The sequence below is a fragment of the Hordeum vulgare genome, chromosome 1H (assembly GCF_904849725.1).
Source record: "Hordeum vulgare subsp. vulgare chromosome 1H, MorexV3_pseudomolecules_assembly, whole genome shotgun sequence".
In the NCBI taxonomy this organism is placed as follows: domain Eukaryota; kingdom Viridiplantae; phylum Streptophyta; class Magnoliopsida; order Poales; family Poaceae; genus Hordeum; species Hordeum vulgare.
This window is the reverse complement of record NC_058518.1, coordinates 493851898-493875659: the sequence shown is the minus strand read 5'-3', so window position 1 is coordinate 493875659 and position 23762 is coordinate 493851898. Positions and strand designations below refer to the sequence as shown.

The 23762-nt window shown below is 46.7% G+C and overlaps 1 protein-coding gene and 1 pseudogene across 1 annotated transcript; both read right to left on the bottom strand.

Moving 5' to 3' along the window:
* Positions 1 to 4484: 4484 nt before the first annotated feature.
* LOC123418456 lies at positions 4485 to 5170 on the bottom strand. Its single transcript, XM_045107005.1, has one exon. The coding sequence runs from the start codon at positions 4952 to 4954 to the stop codon at positions 4712 to 4714; it is 243 nt and encodes an 80-aa protein (XP_044962940.1). The 5' UTR covers positions 4955 to 5170; the 3' UTR covers positions 4485 to 4711.
* A 13437-nt stretch (positions 5171 to 18607) lies between these two features.
* Positions 18608 to 21891, bottom strand: LOC123418440 (annotated as a pseudogene).
* Between the last annotated feature and the right edge of the window lie 1871 nt (positions 21892 to 23762).

Sequence of the window (23762 nt, the reverse complement as noted above, 5' to 3'; positions counted from 1 at the left end):
AGCGATATGAGGCTAGGATAAAGGAGAATGACAGGAAGACGCTAGAGAAACGTAAAAAAGAATATGAAGCTAACTTTAAGAAGATGTGGGCAGATGCTGCAGCAAAGAGAGAGCGGGAGCATCAACGCTTCACGAAGAGGGTTAAGGAAGAGGCTTCAAAAATGCGCAAAAGGGAAGAGGAAGAAGAAGAAGGGTAAGGGGCCTTGCTCGATCCAATAGAGCCGGATGTTTTTATTCTATGTGTTGTTGAACCTTGTTTGGTTCCGCGCTTTATTACTATGAAACTCCACTATGTATGCACTTTTGGACGTATGTTACTTCAAGAACCGTATGTATGTTTGAACTCCACCACCACTACTATGCGCTTTGTGTTGTATGTTTTAACTCCTCCACCACTACTATGCGCTTTGTGTTGTATGTATTTGAACTCCTCCACCACTACTATATGTTGTATATTTGTGATGTATATTTGAACTCCTCCTCCATTGCTATGCAGTTCTCAGCATGACAGAATGTGTGGCGCCTAAGGCTTAGACGCCACACATTTATGGTGTGGCGCCTTAGGCTTAGGCGCCACACATAGAGGAAATAAAGTAACAGAAAGTGTGCATTTTCGATGCCAGTAGGTTTTCATTGTGTCGCGCCTAAGCCTCAGGCGCCACACAAGTGAAAACCTACTGGCATCGAAAATGCACACTTTCTGTGGACGTATAAGTCAATGTGTGGCGCCTAAGCGTTAGGCGCCACACATTACAATGTGTGACGCCTAAGGCCTGGGGGTGGGCCCCTACATGCCACGTGGTCGGGGGTGTGGCGCCGAACACCTAGACGTCACACAGTACAGTGTGGCGCCTAGGTGTCGGGCGCTACACAAAAGGATCAGGCCGGTGAATTATTTCCCCCGAAAGGTCAATCCGTGAGTTCTTTGGTCTAGGGGTCATTTTTGTCAATTTTGCCAGCTAGCAGTAGTAAGCACTTTATACTTTTGTACAGACCTAGCGTTTTCAACTTTTGTACCGGCCTAGCAATCGACATAGAAAGGGGAGATTCTAACAGTACCGCTACCTACCGGCACATCTGTTGCCCTTGGTCTCTCCGCATCAAGATTGCTGTGTCGACTTGCGGTATAAAGGTACCAAATATTTTGCTGCAGGAATACATTGCAACACACTCTGTAGGGTCCATGATCGTGGTATTTCATGTGGTAACCCATTTAAAAACTAGCTTTCATTTTCTCGTGAGATACTTATCCATTGATATCTTTTGAATAAAAAATTGTTCTAAAATATTGTTCACACGTATATTTTAAATGATTTAAAAAACTCGTGAAACATATTTCACTCCTTTCTTAAAAACAGATTTCACTCATTAATTAAAAGTTGAGAGAGTGGAAATATTCAAAATACTGATTTCGTTTCGGAAACATTGATTTCACTAATTTCAGAAAAAGTGTTCCATTTAATTAAAAATCGCTCATTTAAAAAAGACAGATTTCACTATTGTTTAAAACTACATATTTCCTTCATTTAGAAAAAAAGTTTCACTCTTTTCCAAACACTGATTTCACTCATTTCAAAACACTGATTTCACTCAATTACAAAAAACAATCATTATCTTAGAGACAAATTTCACCTTTTTAGAAACAATATATTTCACTCATTCAAAGAAAAATGATTTCACTAGTTTATGAATCATTCATTACACTTAATTCAAAGTACTAATTTCACTCAAGTCAAAGAATAATTTCACTTAGTTGGAAAAAACGTCAGGCGTAGGTGAGCCGGTTCGCCCTCGCCTAGTGCCTATGCGACGTTTAAGTCCCTAGGCATAGCGTAGGCGGTCATGTAGTATCCACTACCAGGGGCTTATTTGGGTATTATATTTGCATAAACATGAATTTATAATATGCAAATAAGTAACCTATAAGCTACTTCAATTGGGATTGTGTCAATTTGGCTCATGAGTGTAATAATGTATGATTATTTTATTGGAATGGTTATATCCATGCTCGCCCTGCCTAGACTCCATCTTATGCCCTAGACTAGGTGTTTGCCCGTCGCCTAGCGCCTAAGCATGACTAAGCGACACCTAGGAGTCATCTTTTCTAATATTTTTATTTCATACAGTTATAGAAAGATACCAATTTACAATCCTCAACTCCTCTTTAACAGTAGAGATATCTATTTTAGCTTTGGTAATGTTGGTCCCATGGTCCGTATAGGAAATGAAACGTTTTAGCTGTTTTTTCTCGAAGGTTTTTCTGATGAGATGTGTCCGATATTCTAATACAAGCTAGATATCATCATGTCATGTCATTGGTGTGCATCTCCGAGTTCATCTCCATCGCCATTGGGTAAGTTCGTCTGCTGCAATTGCTCATGGTTGGCTTGGTTGCATTGGACGGGCTTCTTGCCTTCAGGTGGTTTTCTGCTCACTTCTACCAAAACTGCCCAAGGTAAAATATGGAGGCCAACTGCAAAGTTGAGTTAAAGTGATGACAAGTATTTGAAACCTTTTTTTGCAGGGGTAAGGGAGTTTTTATTGCAAGTTCATAGAGTTACAGTCGAGAGGCCACAAATCCTCAATACAAGGTGGAACCGAGCCCAGCCACACGGCGGTGTCTCGCTCAGATTGGCTATAATTTGCCAACCGACGGGCAACTCTATTTTGAGTACGACTAATTTTCTGAGAAAAAACTCCCTACTACCAAGAAGATCCTTAATCTCAAGAACTAACTAACCATACGCCGGACGAGTCAATCCATTAGTAGACGGACTTGAAGGGGCTTTAGAGGAGTCCGGCTGAATGGAAGGTCAGAGTGTGGAATCGCCAATGCCATGCCGTGCATGATTGCATGCAGTTCTGCTTCCAACAGGTCATTGCAATAGAATATGAACCGATATGCCGCAAAAATAATCTTCCCTTCGCTATCCCTGAGAACCATGCCAACCGCCCAGTGCCATCAGCCTCCCGAAAGGAACCATAGACTAAGAGAACCACCATGTGTGGGGGCAGGGCAGGCCAGGGAACCGGAGGGTTCGTCACCCTCTGTACATGCATATTAAGGGCAGCGAGAGACATCTTCCCTTTGAAAATTTCGTCATGTGAGTACCCCTCGGCAAGCCTGATGGATTTATAATAACTATCCAGAAACTCAACAGTAGCAGGAATGGGTGGGATGTCCTTACCATGGAACTTCTCATTGCGCAAGTGCCAAATCCGCCATATTAACATGATCAGCATATCACGAACTTCATCGAAGGACGTATTCAGCTAGTGCATGAACCACTCCTTTCCATTATCAATGAGAAGGTCATCACCTGAGAGAGTCCACCACCTTCGCATATTAATCCAAAGGATGCGAGCCTGCAAACATGAGATCAACGCGTGGTGATTAACTATTTGAACCCTTAATGGTCTATATGCAAAAAATATAATGAGGTGTCTATTTTGACGTGATGTTTTGGTAAATCTAAATGGGATGATATGAGAGAGTAACGGTGGTGAGTTAGTGCTTTGGTAGTTAGCCAGGGCCGTCACATGAGTTCAATGTTCTCTATGTAGCTTTAGTTAGGCATCTACTCCCTCCGTTCCTAAATATAAGTCTTTTTAGAGATTTTACTAAAGGACTACATACGGAGCAAAATGAATGAATCTATACGCTAAAGTATGTCTATATACATCCATATGTAGTCCCTTTAGTGAAACCTCTTAAAAGACTTATATTTAGGAACGGAGGGAGTATTTATCTTGGACGTCATTAGCATGTCGAAATAGTTTTTGTTCAGCTTGGGAAACCAACGAGGATCGAGACTGCCTGTATGCGTGAAGTATGGTTGTATGTGCTAAAGGCTGTTGTTTCAGATGTTGAATATATTGAGCAACAACAAATTAAGATAACAATTATATGCATATGCCCTCTTAACAATCAGGCAAATAACTTGTAGAATATGTCAGACTTTCTTTTGAAGAATAATATATCTTAGTTTAATCAGAATTTCCAAGCCATTTCAAAATCCCTTTGTGCAATGAGGGGAGCATAACTTTGAGTTGTAATTCAACGGCACAACAACGCATGCTGATGGTTCTAGTAAGGATGGATCTCAGCGTAAATGATCAATTACCTACCAAATCGGAGTTTTGAGGGGCGTGAACATTCTGATCACGTGGAATACATTATAATATTTCTTAACCGAAAGGATAAGTGTTAGTCTCACCGCTGCTCTGCATACAAAATCGTAATCTTTTATAAGGGGGCTTTCCAATCACGCCTCATGAAAATTGACATCGAAAATCCACTTCACCCCAAATATGCACCAATATCAAACAGCTCATACTACATTAGTTTCATTTCGAGAATAAAAAGACAGCGATAGCGAGAGAAGCCCCCGTGCGAGAGTGTATTCTAGCACGCGCAACATAAACATAAATAGTTTAAATCCCATCCCATTGTGGCAAGTAACATATTCCGGACTACACAGAAGGAAGCACATTAGATATACTATGCCATTTCATCGCTAGTTTAAGACTTTCAACACCAAGCAACTTGTGCATGAACAGTAATGTCTGAAACTATTGTACACTTCAAACTCTGTTCACTACAAGGTGATCGAAGACGCTTCAAACTCTCCAGCCTCGAGCCGTGTGATCCGGCTGGGCGGCAAGTAAAATCGAAAAGAAGAAGAAGAAGAAGAAGACACTGCAGGTGTGGTTAGAGGCGGTGGGCAGGGACGAGGCCGTCGTCGAAGTTCTGGAAGTAGCTCTTGAGGTCGTACCCGAAACTCACGGCGCGGCGCTTCGGCCGTAGTACGGCACGCCTCACCCTGCATAACAGCTGCCTCACTGGCGCCGGCGCCTGCGGCCACGACCTCGACCCGCCGTGGCTCTTCCCCTCCGTCGTCTTCCGGCTGCCAATGCTTCTCGTCTCGTGCAATTGTCCTCCCAGAAGCGCCATATGGTCCTTGATGAGTGATTAAACACGGCTCTGCTGGCTGCTGCTCTTTCTTGATTTTGTTGCTCCTGATCTGCGATGGATGGTTTGCACAAATGGGACTAGCTCCTCAGCAGCCATTTTATAAGCTCGCCGAATGGACGGGGCTCCGACGCCGACGGCAATGACGGCCAGGCCGGCCACCACCTAGGCACCCACGCGCACTCAACTCATGGCTGACAAGAAAAATCCACTTTACACAACGATCAGCCCATGACAAAATCACATTGTGGACATCTTTTCCCGTTGTCACCCTACACTACACCTACAGTCAAAGACTGATCGACGCGGCATCGGCGTGGCGATGGCATCTCTTCCCATAAAGGGCACGTATGTGTTAATAAAGCTACGTTGGAACCATGTGGTCTTGGTTAGTGACCACTTATTTATAGATATTGTTTTGGGGGCGAATCTTCATCAAAAAGAAACAAAAGGCGCAGAAGAAGAGACACGATGAGTCGATGACTATATCTTGAATCTTTACACGCACGAGCACTTTCTTCTTTTGTGGAAACCTAGAGAAGAAAACCTCATGTATAAGCAGGTTAAAGAAAAATGACAATAAAAATGATAGCGTGCCACCAACTCAACACCGAGCAAGCCGCCACATCTAACAAGAATCCGCTGAGACTACAAAACACGAATGAACAACAAGTCGACTTGAAAAACCACTGAACACCATTGCACCGAACACACCAAGCAGTCTCGGAGAACTCATGATCCTATTCTGACATAAACATTGTAAACAACATTGCACGAACAATGAAGATGGACCGATAAATTAGTTTTCTTGTGGTTGCAGTGGAACAAATGTTCAAGCGTTTGATTTTCCTTTAGTTTTATATTACCTGCAACCCTACTTGGAGTGCACATGATTGCCCTCTGTATCTATCTACTTAGACCAACTTTCTAACGCCCTGCTAACTTCGTCTCGAAAGTTGAACCGGGCTAATCCCCTTTTCATTAGGGCATCTCCAACAGTTTGTTGGTTAGGTTGTTGGTAAAATATGCCATGTCAGCAGCCAACACCTTAACATACAACTACTCCAATGGGTTGTATCTAGTTTGCCCAATAAGATGTGATGTAATAAATAAGGTGCTCTCTCATTCTACATTGAAGCTTGTGCAAGGGTGTTGGTTAATTTACATACAACCTTGCTCTCTTTCCTCATTTATTGCATGACACATCATCAAAAATCCTATGTGTTAAAATTACCAACAACTATCTTACAACCATTGGAGATGCCCTTACCAAGATAATGGAAATACAGATAGTTCAGCTGTCCATAAACTGAAAAATAAGCAAAAGGGAAATGGAAAAGGCGAGTTCAGGTACTCCAGGGTAACCCTTGGTAAAAAATCACAATCGTAACTTCTACCGTGGGGTTAAAACCCTGAAGCACCATCAGCATGCCACCTAAGTGTTAAAAGATGTAACATATATCCGTACAATATAAACGGTATATGATTGTGTTTAAGTTAGTTGTTGGAGATATAACTTGTATAGCAATCCAACAACTAATCTTGTAGATCTTTGTAACAACCTGGCCGGTGGCCTATATTAACACGTAAAGCGTCCCTGCAAGATGCAAGCGTTATCTCATATTTTCCACATGGTATACAGAGCCTAAACTCTTCCAATCGCATCTATGTCTTCCTCCTCTACCGCCGCCGTCGCCATGGCCCTCCCCTCCATCGCCTCTCTCGGCCACACCATCGCCGAGAAACTCAACAGGGAGAACTTCTTTGTGTGGAGGGCGCAGGTGCTCCCTCATGTCCGGGCTGCCGGCATGATGGGTTACCTTGATGGTTCCCTCAAGGCTCCTCCCGCCGAGCTCATCTTGGAGAAAGATGTCGCCGGGAAAAAGGAGCTCACCGCCACGCCGAATCCCGAACATGCGGTTTGGGTAACGCAGGACCAGCAGGTGCTCACGTTCTTGCTCGCAACCCTCTCCCGTGACATCCTTCTCCAGGTCAGCAACTGTGAGACGGCTGGAGCAGCATGGAAGGAGATCCTCCAGAGCTTCTCCTCGTAGTCACGGGCGCGCATCATCTATCCAGCTACGATCCCTGATCGGGAGTACCCGCAAGGGTGACTCCTCCGCCGCCGCCTACTTCACCAAGATGAAGGGCCTTGCCGATGAACTGGCAGCAGCCGGGAAGCCCCTGGACGAAGATGATGTCGTCTCACATATCCTCCAGGGGCTGATGCACGAGCCTGAGTACAACGGGTTCGTCTCCGCCATCACCACTCGCACCGTCACCGACCAACCCATCGGTCTCGGTCAGCTTTTCTCCCTCCTCCTGGCAGCCGAAGCCCGGATCACCTCCCAAACCAGCGCCTACACCGCCAACTTAGCTGCTCAGGGAGGTGGCCGTGGCTGTGGTGGCTACAACAACAATGGCTCCCGTGGTGGCTACAACAACAACAGCACGGGAGCACGCTTCTCCGACAACAACAACAACACACCACGCCAAGGAGGGGACCGCGGTGATCGCAAGTTTGAGAGCTGTCAAATTTGCAAGGAAAGTGGACATGGGGCATGGCGCTGTGCGAAGCGCTTCGACCGCAACTACAACAACAATGTCCGCAATCCAGCAGGAGGAGGAGGTGCCGGGGGACGTGGACAAAAATCTGCTAACGCCGCCCACTCCTATGGGATAGATACCAATCGGTATCTCGACACTGGTGCAACCGATCATGTCACTGGCGAACTTGAGAAGCTGGCCGTCCACGATCGCTACACCGGCAACGAGCAGATCCACACCGCCAATGGTCAAGGTATGAGCATTGCCCATGTTGGTCACTCAGTTTTATCTACCCCGCATGGTTCACTCAGCCTTAACAACATTCTCCACTCTCCACAAGCCGAAAAGCCTCCTTTCCGCCTCGCAACTCATGCTTGATAATCATGCTTTTCTCGAAGTTTACCCTGAAATTGTTTTTGTTAAGGATCGGGACACTCGGAGAACCATTCTTCAAAGCAAGAGTAAGGGTCACTTGTTCCCAGTATCTGGTCATCATGAAGCCCCCCATCCACAAGCTCTTGGCGCTGTCAAACCCTCCACCTCACGATGGCACAAGCGTTTAGGACATCCAGCTTTACCGGTGGTCCAAAAAGTTCTTAGTAATTTTCTCTCCCAGTATCAAATAAAAAGGATCATTTGTTAGTTTGTGATTCTTGTCAAAAGGCCAAGAGCCATCAACTTCCATACTCTCGGTCTAGTAGTGTGTCAAAGTTTCCTCTAGAACTTGTTTTCTCGGATGTGTGGGGTCCTGGACCCGTCTCTGTAGGCAGACAAAAGTATTATGTGAGTTTTATCGATGATTTTAGTAAGTTCACCTGGATCTATTTACTCAAAAATAAGTCTGATGTCTTTGAGAAACTTCATCTCTTTCAACAACTTGTTGAGCGTCAGTTTGATCGCAAAATTCTAGCTATGCAAACCGACTGGGGTGGAGAGTATCAACACCTAAACACCTTCTTTGAGCGCATTGGTATTATCCACCATGTTTCATGCCCTCACGCTCACCAGCAAAATGGATCCGTTGAACGGAAACATGGTCACATTGTCGAAGTTGGTCTCTCTCTTCTTGCTCATGCATTCATGCCCTTGAAATTTTGGGATGAAGCTTTTGCCACTGCCGTGTACCTTATTAACCGTGTCCCAAGCAAAGTGATTAATGATCAAACACCCCTTGAACGCCTCTTTGACATTAAACCCAACTGAAATTTCCTTCGTATTTTTGGTTGTGCGGTTTGGCCATATTTACGTCCTTTCAATAAACACAAGCTTGACTTTCGGTCTAAGCAATGTGTTTTTATAGGGTATAGCTCTTTGCATAAAGGTTACAAATGCCTTGATGTGGCCTCTGGTAGGGTTTATGTGTCTCGTGATGTGGTGTTTGATGAGCAAATATTTCCCTTCTCGCAACTACATCCAAATGCTGGCGCCCAACTTCGCAAAGAGCTTATCGTACTGCCACCCCACCTCCTCCCTCCATCACTATCCTCCCTAAGCGGCGGAGATAATACTGATGCTAGCATGACAATGCCTCATACTACTACATTTGATCATGTCTCGGATGAAAGTGTGCAGGAAAACAGTGCAGGAACCGGTGCAATTTCGCCTGAAAATAGCCGTGATTTCATGTTCTCCAACAGTGCCGACAATCCGGCAGGATCTCCCTCGGGATCCGGTGCAACAGGCTGCTCTGGCGCGTTGGGATCCGGCGCGGCAGGCGTATCTCCCTCGGGAATCGCTGCGCCAGGCGGGCCAGCGGTTGGCGCATCTTCCCCGGGAATTGCTGCACCAGGCGAGCCAGCAGTTGGCGCATCTCCCTCGGGATCCGACGTGGCGGGGCGTTATCCGCTACGTGGCGCGCCCACCACGACGCCAGGCGGGCTAGCGGTTGGCGGCTCCTCGGGCGCGGGGCTGGGTGCGGGGACAGGCGGGTCCCCCGCACGTGGTGCTGCTCGGACTCCGGACTCCCAGGTGCGGTCGCTGTCGGTCGATCCGACTGGCGCTGACTCCCACGACGGATCTGGCGCTGACTCCCACGCCGGATCGCATGCAGCGCATGCAGAAGCTGTCGACGTCGCCGCCTCTCCACAGGAATCGTCCTCGGGATCTGGTTCTGCATCGTCAAATCGTCTCCAACTGCAGCTCTCGCGTCCTGCGCCACCTCCACCTGCCCGTGCTCACACCAGGTCCCAGGGTGGCGTCATCAAACCAAAGGTATACCACGATGGTTGCATTCGTTGGGGCTCTTTTTGTGCCACGGGTGAACCACATAACGTGACAGAAGCACTTACCTCACCTCGGTGGAAAGAGGCCATGGATGAGGAGTATAGTGCTCTTATGCAAAACAAGACTTGGCGCCTAGTCCCTCCAGCTCGGGGCAGAAACATCATTGATTGCAAATGGGTGTACAAGGTAAAGAGGAAAGCTGATGGCAGTGTGGATAGGTATAAAGCACGCCTGGTCGCCAAAGGATTTAAGGAGAGGTATGGGATTGACTATGAAGACACGTTTAGTCCTGTAGTTAAGGCTGCTACCATTAGGTTGATTCTTTCTGTTGCAGTTTCTCGAAATTGGTGCCTGAGACAATTAGATGTGAAGAATGCGTTTTTGCATGGTGTTCTGGAAGAGGAAGTGTTCATGATACAACCTCCTGGGTATGAGAATTCTAACTCATCTCGACATGTGTGTAAACTTGAGAAGGCACTGTATGGGCTCAAACAAGCATCTAGAGCTTGGTACTCTCGGTTGTCCTCAAAACTGCAATCTCTTGGTTTTGCTCCATCCAAAGGAGATACCTCACTTTTCTTCTACCATAAGCATGGTGTCACTATTTTTATGCTTATTTATGTTGATGACATAATAGTTGCAAGCTCCTCTCCCCAAGCGGTTGAGGCTCTTTTGAAGGATCTCGGCAAGGAATTTGCACTCAAGGATCTTGGAGATTTGCACTTCTTCCTTGGCATTGAGGTAAAACAAGTACATACTGGAATTCTTTTGTCACAAGAAAAGTATGTGCAGGAAATCCTTCAACGTATAGGATTGACGGGTTGCAAACCCTCCCCCACACCCTTGTCTACCTCTGAAAAACTGTCTCTTTATGATGGGGAAGTATTAGGAGCAGAGGATTTGACAAAGTATAGAAGTATTGTAGGAGCATTACAATACTTGACTCTCACTAGGCCTGATATTTCACATTCAGTTAATAAAGTGTGCCAGTTTTGCATGCTCCTACTAGTGTGCATTGGACTGCAGTGAAAAGAATACTGAGATATCTGCAGGGAACAAAGAGTCATGGACTTAAGATTAGCAAAACTGATTCTATGCTTGTAAGTGCATTCTCAGATGCAGACCGGGCTGGATGTCCTGATGATAGGAGATCCACTGGAGGCTTTGCTGTGTTTCTTGGAGGCAACCTAGTTTTATGGAGTGCTCGCAAGCAACCTACAGTTTTCAGGTCAAGCACTGAGGCTGAGTATAAAGCCTTAGCAAATGCAACTGCTCAAATTATTTGGGTTCAGAACTTGTTGACTGAACTAGGTGTACGTCATCCAAAGGCAGCATCACTATGGTGTGATAATCTTGGTGCTACCTATATGTCTGCTAACCCTGTTTTCCATGCTAGAACGAAGCACATTGAAATTGATTATCATTTTGTTCGTGAACGAGTGGCAGACAAGTTGTTGAACATCAGATTTGTACAAACTGGTGATCAAGTTGCAGATGGCTTAACTAAGCCACTCACCACTCGGCAGCTAGAAGCATTCAGAAACAATCTCAACTTAGATAGTGTGATTGAGGGGAAGTGTTAAAAGATGTACATATATCCGTACAATATACCGTGGTATATGATTGTGTTTAAGTTAGTTGTTAGAGATATAACTTGTATAGCAATCCAACAACTAATCTTGTAGCACTGGTGGAAAAAGGGCCTTTGGTCGCGGTTCGCAACTGCCATTAGTCGCGGTTGCGCAACCGCGACCAAATAGGCGCGACTAAAGGCCCCCCCTTTAGTCGCGGTTGCTTAAGAACCGCAACTAAAGGCCCGTCCAGGCGGCCGTCGGGGCGGAGGACCTTTAGTCGCGGTTTTTCTGGCCAACCGCGACTAAAGGCCGCCACAGGGTTTAGCCCCCCCCCCCTAAACCTGTTTTCTGTTTAATTTGTATTGTTTTATTTCTTTTGTGCTTTATTTTAATTTTGAAGGAGTTTCACATATTCTACGGTACTACATACATGCATATGAATGTACAATTTCAAACAAATTTGAAATTAGAACCAAAAAGAATTCAAGAGGAATATACAATATATATTCAATATCATCGGATGACCATATACAATTTTGAACAAGTTTCCATACATAATTTAATGCATATAAAGTTCTGCGTCCTCGTAATGGTGTTCTCCTTTACGATGGAGGACTTCCCTCCTGAACCATCCAGCTAGTTCCTCTTGAAGTGGTCGGAAGCGAGCTTCTGGACTAAGCATCACCCGGAGGTTATTCCGCTGAGCATTGGTATCACTCGGAACCCGCTCAGAGGTGTATCTCCGGATCATCTCACAGACATAGTATCCACATAGATTGGTCCCCGCTGGCTGAATATCCCCACCATTCTTAGCCTTTGACCTTTTGAATTCTAGCTCTTTTTTGAATTCACCGACCTTTGTATCTACGAACCGTCTCCAAACCCTACGAGGCAAAGAAAATTAAATGAACAAGAGAGTTATTAGTTACTTGATATTAGGAAATGAACGAAATAGGCCGATCGATATAGAGCGCAAATGAATGAAAATAATTACTTCTGCAGCATTCTTCTCATGCCGCCCCAAAGCTTTGGATCCATATTCAGAGAGTCGTGGACGAGACATTCTGAGGTGTCAACTTTAATTACTAGCAGAATCCAGTGGAACCTGCGGACACGATACATGCACAGTACGTCATGCATAACTCATCGATTAGCCGGCCACATACCATGCATGGAGTAAACAAAAGAGAATGTGCTCAAGACAGAAACACTCACCCAAAATGGTAAGGAAATAGAATATCACTTTTGAGTTCCTGCTTTGTAAGAAACTGCCACAGGTCTGCCTCCATGTCGGCGGGGTGATGCTCCAACACATATCCATTAACGATGTGTGGGTCAATGAACCCAACATCATGGATGTTCCTTACTCTGCATTCCTTAATCTTCATTCTGCATGTATAATAGCGGACACAACAATATAGTTACGACATATATATAGTGCAGGCAATATGAACGAGATGGGGTATAAATAAATCACTTACAGAACGTAGCAACTGATGATAGATTTGTCGAGCTCGCGCAGATTGAAAAGCTGGAACAATTCACTCAGATGAATTTGTACATAGTAATGTTTGAAGTGATGCTCATATCTAACTTCCGCATAAATATAATCTATGGCGTTTTTATTTTTTATGTAACCCTTGTACCATTTCAGCAGACCTTTCATTTGTGGAGGTAGATCCTCTTCCTGCGCAGGCTCGACGAGAGGCCCATTCTTCACATATGTAATTACTACCTCCTTCACTGGCGCCTCATCAAGGCCTAACATTTCACGAAGAGTAATACCTAAGTTGGCCGCTTGTTCTCTGGCACTCGTTACAGTCAATCCATGTGCTGCCGCAGCTGCTATGATATCGGGGTCATCCGGACCGGCGGCTTTCACTATAAGCGGGGCAATCGATTGTTTACTTTGTTCCCCGAGCTGGGCAACTCGTTTCCCGCTTTTTTTACTTTCTAATTCCGTTTTCTCGGCCTCCTCCAAGGCTTTGTTCTCCTGGTTCTCCGCCCGCTCTTTCTTCTCCTTCAACTTGAATGCCTGCCTACGAAGTTCACGTGCATAGTCGTCAGGCAGATTCTTCGCGGCTTGGGACGGTGTGCTCAAAAATGACTTAGCCCACTTCTTTTGCTCATCAGAAAATACTGGCTTGGGCTCGGGCTCTCTTTTCTTCTTGCAGTCCGCCTTCCATTTCTCATGATCAGCAGCCGCCCTCGCGGCAGTTTCCTCGGCACTACGTTCCCAAGGCCTTGTGGGGAGAGGCTTCAGTGATGGCTCCGGTACCTTTGTGGTCTTAGGTACATAAGGGTCCGGGTTAATAATCCAGGACTGCTTCTGCTTCTTTGCCGGAGGTGGATTGGGGGGTGGCGTCTGATCACCCGCCGGACGAGGACTGGGGGGGCGGCGTCTGATCACCCGCCGGACGTTGTGGACTGGGGGGCGTCGGCTGACGTGACGGAGGTGTAGGTGAACCGCCACCACCACCACCACCACCACCACCGCCACCGCCACCGCCACCGCCGTAGGGGGGTGGACTTGTTGTCCTTGGCGCCTCGCCTGGAAACTTGATAAACTTCTTTTGCCATAGAATGAAATGGCGCTTGACATCTCCAAGTCTTTTCTCCCCTTCAGGTGTAGCAATGTCAATCTCCAGGTCCTCAAACCCTTGGACTATGTCCTCCACCGTGACACGAGCATAGCCATCTTGAATGGGGTTGTTGTGGTGGAGTGCTCCAGGTAAACATGGTAAAGCACTGCCGATGGCTACCTTCATGGACATGTTCCCGATAGGATAATACAGATGACATTCTTTCATCTCCTTTATATCGTCCACGGGGTAGCGAGGAGGCTCCGGTGCAGTAATTTCGACCACCAGAGGCTCCGGTGCAGTAATTTCGATCGTTGGTGCATCTGCACCAGCTGGTGGGGCCTCCGTGGAAGCCATGCTGCTTCTCCGCTGCTGGCTTCCGAGATCCGCTGGATGATCTTCATGCTGCGCCCGAGCTACATCTCTTTCGGCTAATAGTACACTCACGGTTTTCTTCATCACATCCATTTCCGATGCCAACCGCGCCACAACATCTGCTTCCCGATCCATCTTTCTCTTACGGCTTCTGTAACCGTACGGGTCATCGTTCTGGGGGAACCCTATTTTCCACGGAATGTTCCCCATGCCTCGTACACGTCCTCCGTGTTCAGGATTCCCGAGGGCTTTTGTCAGCGCGTCGTTCTCTCTGTTGAACTTGATCTTCCCCTCTTGAGCATCCCTCATTGCGTCAATAAGGGCTTGGGTGGGTTTAATTAATTTGCCCCGGTAAACACACTCCCCTGTCTCCGGGTTCAGCGTTCCCCCATGCCCGTACCACCAGCTTTTGGCCCTTTGGTCCCATCCCTCCGTACCTGGACGGATTCCTCGCGCCCTCAGCTCGTTCTCCATCTTCTCCAACCTAGGCACCCAAATGCGATACCCTCCTGGCCCCATAATATGATTGTACTCCTTCTTAGCCGCATTTTCCTTATTTCTTTTCGATATTTGAATGAACTGCTCTGATTTCTTTTGCTTCACAAATTCTGGCCAATCATGTTTCAGTTTCTCATATTGTCCTTTGAAATCCGGAGTCTTGTTCTGCTTGACAAAGTCATGGGCTAGATTTTGCTTGAATTTCCGGAATGCGTTGGCCATCTTATGAAGAGCGAACTGTTTGACTAGCCTCCTCCTCTCCTTGTTTTCCTCAATCTTGTTACCCTCCTCATCGAATTTGTTGTATTCCGGAGGTAGAACGAAATGTTCCATAAGCTTCTTGAAGCAATCTTTTTTTGTTCTCTTATCGACAAAAGTGAAACCAGCAATTCGTGCCTTCTTTGGCTCATTCCACTCCTGGACGGTGATCGAGACGTTGTCTCTAACAACGGCTCCGCATTGGCTGACAAACTTGGTGGCGTTCTTGCGGGGCTCCAGCGGCCTGCCGGTTGCACTGTCGACAACCTCGATGGTGCATGTTTCTCCTTGTTTCATCGTCTTGGTTGCGCCACGCTTTGACGACGTACTCGATTGTTTCGACGATCCGGCCGAGGGCTAAAATAAGAAAGAGAGTCGCGCGCGTTAGTACACACATATTTATTCAAATCAGTTAGTTTGTATCACCAGAGGCTCAATGTATATATATACCTCGGCGCCGGAGGTGGTTGCTACTTCCATTTGAAGATCGTCGTTTATCGACGTTTGTTCGGCATCATCTTGCTGACGGCGCCCTTCATCTTCACCGTCAAGGTTCAGATAAGAAGAGGTATCATCTTCTTCTTCTCCGGTCGGCACATATAGAATATCGCCGTTTATGATGCCGAACATATGTGCTTCACCGTCCGGATCATAGTTGTCCATAATCGGGTCAGCTCTATCGTCCGCCATTATGTCAGTCCTGAAAACATGTAGTAAAAACAAATTAATTAAGTGAAGAAGGGGGGCGGTGGCGGTGGCGGTGGCGAAAGGGCGGTGGCAAAAGGAGGGGGCGAGGAAGGGGTGGGAGAGGGTGTCGCGGTAGAGCGCGAGACGGGGCGGCAGACAACGGCGTCACGGAGAGGGAGTTATTTTACCGTTTTTGTTAAACTAATTCTTACCCTAAGTTATTTTACCGTTTTTGTTAAACTAAGTCATTTTTTATGTAAATTCAAATGATTATACGTTTTAGACCATACTTTTTTTCTCATCACTGCCGTGTGTACTAACCACACGAGTATGAGACCCGGGACTGTGCAGGTGCATCGAGAAATCATAGGGCTCGACAATATGTTTTCTCTTCGTGGGATGCTAGCGGTCGCATCAACTGAGCGTTTTCTTCCCGACGTCTTCTATTCTCAAGATGAAGTGATGACCTCCCTTTCTTTATTTCTTTTTCTTTGTTCTTGCATAGTGCTTTCCCTCTTTTGCTAACAGGTGGTTTCTCAGATGTGTCAAAACTCAGTGAGTCTGAAGCATGCAGAGAACACGGCATATAAATTGGTGATAGTGCAGTGTATGGTTGTTGAGGACATTCATTAAAACAAACATGGATTGTGTGAAAGTCTTTAAGGAAGTTTATGTTATTGGAGTTATTGTCCCGATAAAAAAATAAACATCAATGAAAAAACTATATCATATGGGATTTATTCCTACAACTTAAACAATCCATGTCAAGAAAATTTATACTCCATCCATTCCATAATGTAGTATGTATAGATTTTTTTCAAAAGTAAAAAATCACAAACTTTGACCTTGTTTACACACAAATTATGTCCATTAACTTAAGAAATGCATGTCATTGGATACACCATCAGTTATATTTTTGTATTGTATATGTTTGGAATTGTATATACAAAGTTTATACTCTGTAAACTCTGTAGAAATTTGCGGCGTTGGGCGGGCGAGCGAGGCGGCGAGGGCGGGCGAGCGAGGCGGCAGTACCGAGGCCGGCCGGCGTCGTTGAGGGCGGGCGAGCGAGGCGGCGCGCGCGCGGTGGGCGAGGGCGACGGCGGGCGGCGTCGAGGGCGAGGGCGACGGCGGCAGGCCTTCGGCGCGCGCGGCAGAGAATCGGAGAAGACGAGAATCGAAGAAGACGGCGGCAGGCCCTTGTATTTATAGCCCCCCCCCCCCCTTTAGTCGCGGTTGGGGAGGCGACCCGCGACTAAAGGTTACCTTTAGTCGCGGGTCGCCTCCCCAACCGCGACTAAAGGGTTTTTGGCGGGTTTTTGCGTTCCTGCGCCCCCCCCCCTTTAGTCGCGGTTGGGGAGGCGACCCGCGACTAAAGGTAAACTTTAATCGCGGTTGGCAAAACCAACCGCGACTAAAGGGTTTTTTCGTTCCCGCGCGCAACGACCTTTAGTCGCGGTTGGTCTGGCCAACCGCGACTAAAGGTATTTTTCAAAATACTTTTCTTTTTCAATATCTTAAAAATACAAATAATATATCAAAAAATTCAGAAAAATAAAACTAATTCAATTCAATATGTTAAAAACACAAAAATTATATCAAAAAATTAAGAAAAATAAAACTAATTCAATTCAAAATGTTAAAAATACAAATAATATATCAAAAAATTAAGAAAAATAAAACTAATTCAATTCAAAATGTTATAGGCATTTCTTGACGCCTCTATCTTCCCGCGTATCGATGCTGCTTTTATAGGCACGGCGCCGCTTCTGCTTTGTCTTGTTCCTCCGACAGGGCGTCGTGCGCTACCCACGCGTCCTTATCCTACCGACAGCTTTAATCACGGTTGCACCCTCCAGCCGGGACTAAAGCTTACCCAAACGTCCTTATCCCACCGACAGTTTTCTTAGATGACACAAAAACCACATTTAGTCCCGGTTGCACCAACCAGCCGGGACTAAAGGTTAGATGACCAGCTCTGGATTCCTCTTCTTCCCGCCATTTCTTCCCTGTCTTCCCGCCTCTTTCTTCCCGCCACTTTCTTCCCGCCTCCTGTCTTCCCGCTCCCATTTTTCCCGCCATTTCTCACTACATATATGTAGCCCGGCTTGGCCAGCATTATCACATCTCTACAATCTCTCATCACTCTCTCATGGCTTCCACCGCACCCACTCTAACCTACCAGCAGGTGGAGGAGCTTTGCGCCTCGAACTACCCTTGTCCACCGGGCTACCGCGTCCCCACCGGCTGGAGCCTAAGCGCTGGCGGCGTGCCGGTCCCTCCCGTCCCTCAGGGTACTGCGCGCCGGGCGGCCATCACGAACCACTACTACCTCGACCTCACGCCGGAGCAGCGGATGAATCCCCGCTGGCATCCCGATAACCAGCATACTTGGGACGCCTTCTTCATCAATCGGCGTGAGAGGGCGCTCGCCAGGTATGAGGAGGACGGTCTGCCTCCTGGGAACTTCCACGAGGCCGGCCGTCGGCTATGGTGGTACGGCCGGACTCTGCAGAGCGTCATGGACTACATCACGGCCGGCGATATCCCCCGCCTGCGCTACCCTCAGTTCGAGCCACGAGCGCCGCCCGACGACAGCGACGACAGCAGCGACGACGACGGCGGCAACTTAGAAGGCGACGACTACCAGTACAACGACGACGGCGGCTATGAAGACTACGAGTATGCATATTATACGCCTAGGCAGGAGTATGACTAAATCACTCCAAATTTCATGTATCATCAGTGGTATCTCGAATCATTCGAAAATGGACACCAAACACATCACGGGTAATATAATTCACATGATCCATTCAACAAAGTTTGGTACAATAAATTATTACACATCATTTCTTCCCTTGTGTCCCTTCTTGCTTACGATTGTGCCGTATCCATGGAGCATCCTCATCATTTAACTTAATGCTTGGGTCGGTGTTCACTTTGAAGGGCGGAATTTCAGCAAACATATTATAATCTTCTGACATGTCTGTCTTGTCCTCCACTCCCACGATGTTTCTTTTCCCTGAAAGAACAATGTGGCGCTTTGGATCATCGCATGATGTACTGATCGTTTTCTTATCTTTCCGTTTCCTCGGTTTGCTACTCATGTCCTTCACATAGAAAACCTGAGCGACATCTTTCGCTAGGACGAATGGTTCGTCAAGGTAACCAAGATTGTTGAAATCCACCATTGTCATTCCGTATTGCTGGTCCACCTTTACCCCACCTCCTGTTAGCTTGAACCATTTGCACCGGAACAAAGGGACCTTAAAGGAGGGTTCATAGTCAAGTTCCCATATCTCCTCTATGTAACCATAATATGTGACCTCTTGCCCATTCTCGGTTGCTGCATCAAAGCGGACACCACTGTTTTGGTTGGTGCTCTTTTTATCTTGGGCGATCGTGTAAAATTTATTCCCATTTATCTCGTACCCTTGGAAAGTCGTTATAGTCGAAGATGGTGTCTTGGCCAACATGTACAGCTGATCTACAACATCATTGTCATTCATTAAATGTTTTCTCAACCAACTGCCGAAAGTCTCCATGTGGGCCTTCCTAATCCAGGATTCAGGCTTCCCCGGGTTGTCCGAGCGTAAAATATTCTTGTGTTTCTCAAAGTACGGAGCCACCAAGCTGGAATTGGTCAGTACAGTGTGGTGTGCTTCAGTCAGAGAATGGCCGTCCATACATATCGTTGAATTCCTTCCGATCGTGCCTTTTCCACTTAGTCTCCCCTCGTGCCGCGATCGAGGAAGACCAATCGGCTTAAGGTCAGGAACAAAGTCAACACAAAACTCAATTACCTCCTCATTTCCATAGCCCTTGGCGATGCTTCCTTCTGGCCTAGCACGGTTACGAACATATTTCTTTAATACTCCCATGAACCTCTCGAAGGGGAACATATTGTGTAGAAATACAGGACCGAGAACGAAAATCTCTTCGACTAGGTGAACCAGGAGGTGCGTCATAATATTGAAGAAGGATGGCGGGAACACCAACTCGAAACTGACAAGACATTGGATCACATCGTTCTGTAACCGTGGTAGAACTTCTGGATTGATTACCTTCTGAGAGATTGCATTGAGGAATGCACATAGCTTCACAATGGCTACTCGAACATTTTGCGGCAGGAGCCCCCTCAAAGCAATCGGAAGCAATTGCGTCATAATCACGTGGCAGTCGTGAGACTTCAGGTTTTGGAACTTTTTCTCCGCCATGTTTATTATTCCCTTTATATTGGACGAGAATCCAGACGGGACCTTCATACTGCTCAGGCATTCAAAAAAGATGACCTTCTCTTCTTTGGTCAGAGCGTAGCTGGCACGACCTTGAAACCATTCCGGATGCCGGTCATCAGGGTCTTTCAAACGTTGCTGGTCCTGCCGTGCTTCCTTTGTATCATTTGCCTTCCCATACACGCCCAAGAAGCTTAGGAGGTTCACGCAAATATTCTTCGTAACGTGCATCACGTCGATTGCAGAGCGGACTTCTAGGACTTTCCAATATTCTAGCTCCCAGAATATAGATTTCTTCTTCCACATGGCTGCGTGCCCGTCAGCTCCCTTCGGAACTGATTGTCCGCCAGGACCCTTTCCAAAGATGACTTTCAAATCCTTGACCATATCAAATACCTCAGCACCAGTGCGTTCCGCAGGCTTCGGCCGGTGATCTGCCTTGCCGTTGTAATGCTTGCCTTTCTTTCTTACTGGATGAATTTTCGGAAGAAATCGACGATGCCCAAGGTACACGTTCTTCTTACAATTTGGCAAATGTACACTTTCAGTCTCATGTAAGCAGTGCGTGCATGCATTGTATCCCTTATTTGACAGTCCCGAAAGGTTACTAAGAGCAGGCCAATCGTTGATGGTTACGAAAAGCAACGCTCGTAGGTCAAATTCCTCTTCTTTGTGCTCATCCCACACACGGACACCAGGTCTGCCCCACAGCTGTAAAAGTTCATCAACTAATGGCCTTAGGTACACATCGATGTCGTTGCCGGGTTGCTTCGGACCTTGGATGAGCACTGGCATCATAATGAACTTCCGCTTCATGCACAACCAAGGAGGAAGGTTGTAGATGCATAGAGTCACGGGCCAGGTGCTATGGCTGGAGCTCTGCTCGCCAAAAGGATTCATGCCATCTGTACTTAGACCAAATCTTATGTTCCTTGCGTCAGCTGCAAAATCTTTGAACTCTCTGTCGATCTTTCTCCATTGCGTTCCATCTGCGGTGTGTCTCAACTCCCCGTCTGACTTACAGTCCTCTTTGTGCCATCGCAACAACTTGGCATGCTCTTTGTTCCTGAACAGACGTTTCAACCGTGGTATTATAGGAGCATACCACATCACCTTGGCGGGAACCCTCTTCCTGGGTTTCTCGCCCTCAACATCGTCACCAGGGTCATCGCCTCTGATCTTATAACGCAATGCAGTGCATACCGGGCATTCATTCAAATTCTCGTATTCACCGCGGTAGAGGATGCAGTCGTTGATGCATGCATGTATCTTCAGAACCTCTAAACCTAGAGGGCAGACAACCTTCTTTGCTTCGTACGTACTGGCGGGCAACTCGTTATTCTTTGGAAACATATTCTTCAACATTTTCAGCAAGTTTCCAATGCCGAGTCAGCTACACCTGCCTGTGCCTTCCATTTCAGCAAATCCAGTGTGCAGCCCAGCTTTTTCAGACCATCATCGCATCCGGGGTACAACGACTTTCTGTGATCCTCTAACATGCGATCCAAATTCTCCCTCTCCTTTTCAGTTTCGCAGCGTCTCCGTGCATCAGCAATGGTCCGACCAAGATCATCAACGGTCTCATCACGTGCCTCTTCTTCACCTTCACCTTCCCCTTCACCTTCCCCTTCACCTTCAGCATCCTCCATGAAAGTATCACCGAAATGAGCAAGATAGCTTTCATCCATGAAATCATCCCCTTCTTCATCTTCTTCCATTATAACCCCTCTTTCTCCATGCTTGGTCCAACAATTATAGCTTGGCATGAAACCGTGCCGAAGCAGGTGCAGGTGAACTTCTCTTGAGGAAGAGTAACCCTTCTGATTCTTACAGTCAACACATGGACAGATAACAAAACCCTTCTGCATGTTCGCATTAGCCACTACGAGGAAATCTTTCAAACCCGTAGTGAACTCGCGGGAGAGTCGGTTACCGTACATCCATTGCCGATTCATCTGCATTATTATAATATAAAATATATAATTAACCATCATGCATTTGTTAAACTAACTAGCTATAAACAATAGAAATTAAACAATGAACAACACACATGCATATTTTATCAATGACACACATGCATGAAAGGTTCAAGTTGCTAACCGCGATCGAGGAGGAAAAAATAAATGAGGAACCTCAAGTGTGGCTCCAACACTTCATATCATGTTTGTTTCACGCTCTTGGGGCATTTCATCAAACACCTTGTGTGCATAAGAGGAACCAAAAGCAAACCTACACCCCCTTGTGAAGCTTGTGAAGAGAAGTGGCACCAAATGGCTAAGTGAGTGTGCTGAACTGGTATCTATAGGGGAGGAGATTTAGTCGCGGTTGGCATGGCAAACCGTGACTAAAGGCCTTTGGGCACCTTTAGTCGCGGTTGGCCTGGCCAACCGCGACTAAAGCCCCTCACGTGCACCAGCTGGCCACCGAGCGCCCTGGCCCAGGCCTTTGGTCGCGGTTCGTCTGCCGAACCGCGACTAAAGAAATCATTAGTCGCGGTTCCTACAGTGTCGCGACTTATGGGGTTGGACGGAAGCCTCTTTTTCTACCAGTGTAGATCTTTGTAACAACCTGGCCGGTGGCCTATATTAACACGTAAAGCGTCCCTGCAAGATGCAAGCGTTATCTCATATTTTCCACACTAAGAACCAGAAGTACCAGTCCAAGCCACAAAATACAGCCGCAGCCTACACAGACGCGCAAAAGAGATACACCAGGTTTATCATCTAACGAGAACTACGCATAACATAGACAGAACTTGAGGGCAACTCCACCGCAAGCTTCCAGCAACATCTTGAGCATCATCCCACCATCCTGTCAGTATGAGCTGATGCACAGATCATCGTCATGTTCTTTGCGTTTTCCTTTAGCAGCGACACACCATTCTTGAGGGGAAAAAAAACTTTGTCTCGAAAGCAAAGTGTTAAAGACAAAGAAATAGTATATACAGGAAGTTCGTTCTACGATGTTTTCATTAATATATAAAATAAAGTTATTACAGGTGCAAAAAATACAATAAATCACCCAATTCCAGCTCTACCAAACATGAAATATAGATTATAGATTCTATTATATCCAGGTAATGATCTGGTCTGCTTTGCCTTTAGCTCTTGACTGTGTTGCATGTAAACCTTGTTTCAAGTGGTGCTTCCATGAACCAAGAAATGGTGGACCTCTGCTAAAGATCTTGTCATTCCTAGTCATCTAGATGGCCCAACTAGGCATGATAGTAATCTCCATTGCAATATCTGCTGGAGGTGTTGCCATTGTGAGCAGGATCTCATGATATATAAAAGAAGTTGCCACACGAGCGTAATCCAATTGGCTAATGAGCACATCACATAAAAGACGGGCCTTGTTGGTAGTATGCATGGGATGGTGGTGCATATATCCAAGTCATTCGTGATCTATGATGACCAGGATAAATATTATAGTTTTGAAGGGAGTCTATACCTCCCCACGGCGTCTCGGGTTGCACCGACTCCTGCCATCCCATCCCCCCCCCCCCCCCCCCGCCGCCGCCAATAACACCCTCGGGCAAAGCCCACTCGGATCTGGCGTCGGCGGGCCGTAACTCTCACACAACATTGTTAGATTGATCTCTTTCCCAATGGGCCCAACGGTCCATTGGACCTTGACTCACGCCCTGATCGGGGCGTCCAGCCCAAGGAAGGCCGGTGGGCCCCTGTCGCGCAGTGCTGTATATAGAGGAGGTGGGGACCATGGCACAGGTTACGAGGTTCGCCGCCGCCACTGGTTCCCCACTCTCCAACCCTAATCCGATCTAGAGGGATGCACTGAAGCGGCGGGAAGT

Bases quoted from the DNA above. Each gene is read 5' to 3' on its own strand.
- LOC123418456 (XM_045107005.1), bottom strand. From the start codon at position 4,954: ATGGCGCTTCTGGGAGGACAATTGCACGAGACGAGAAGCATTGGCAGC.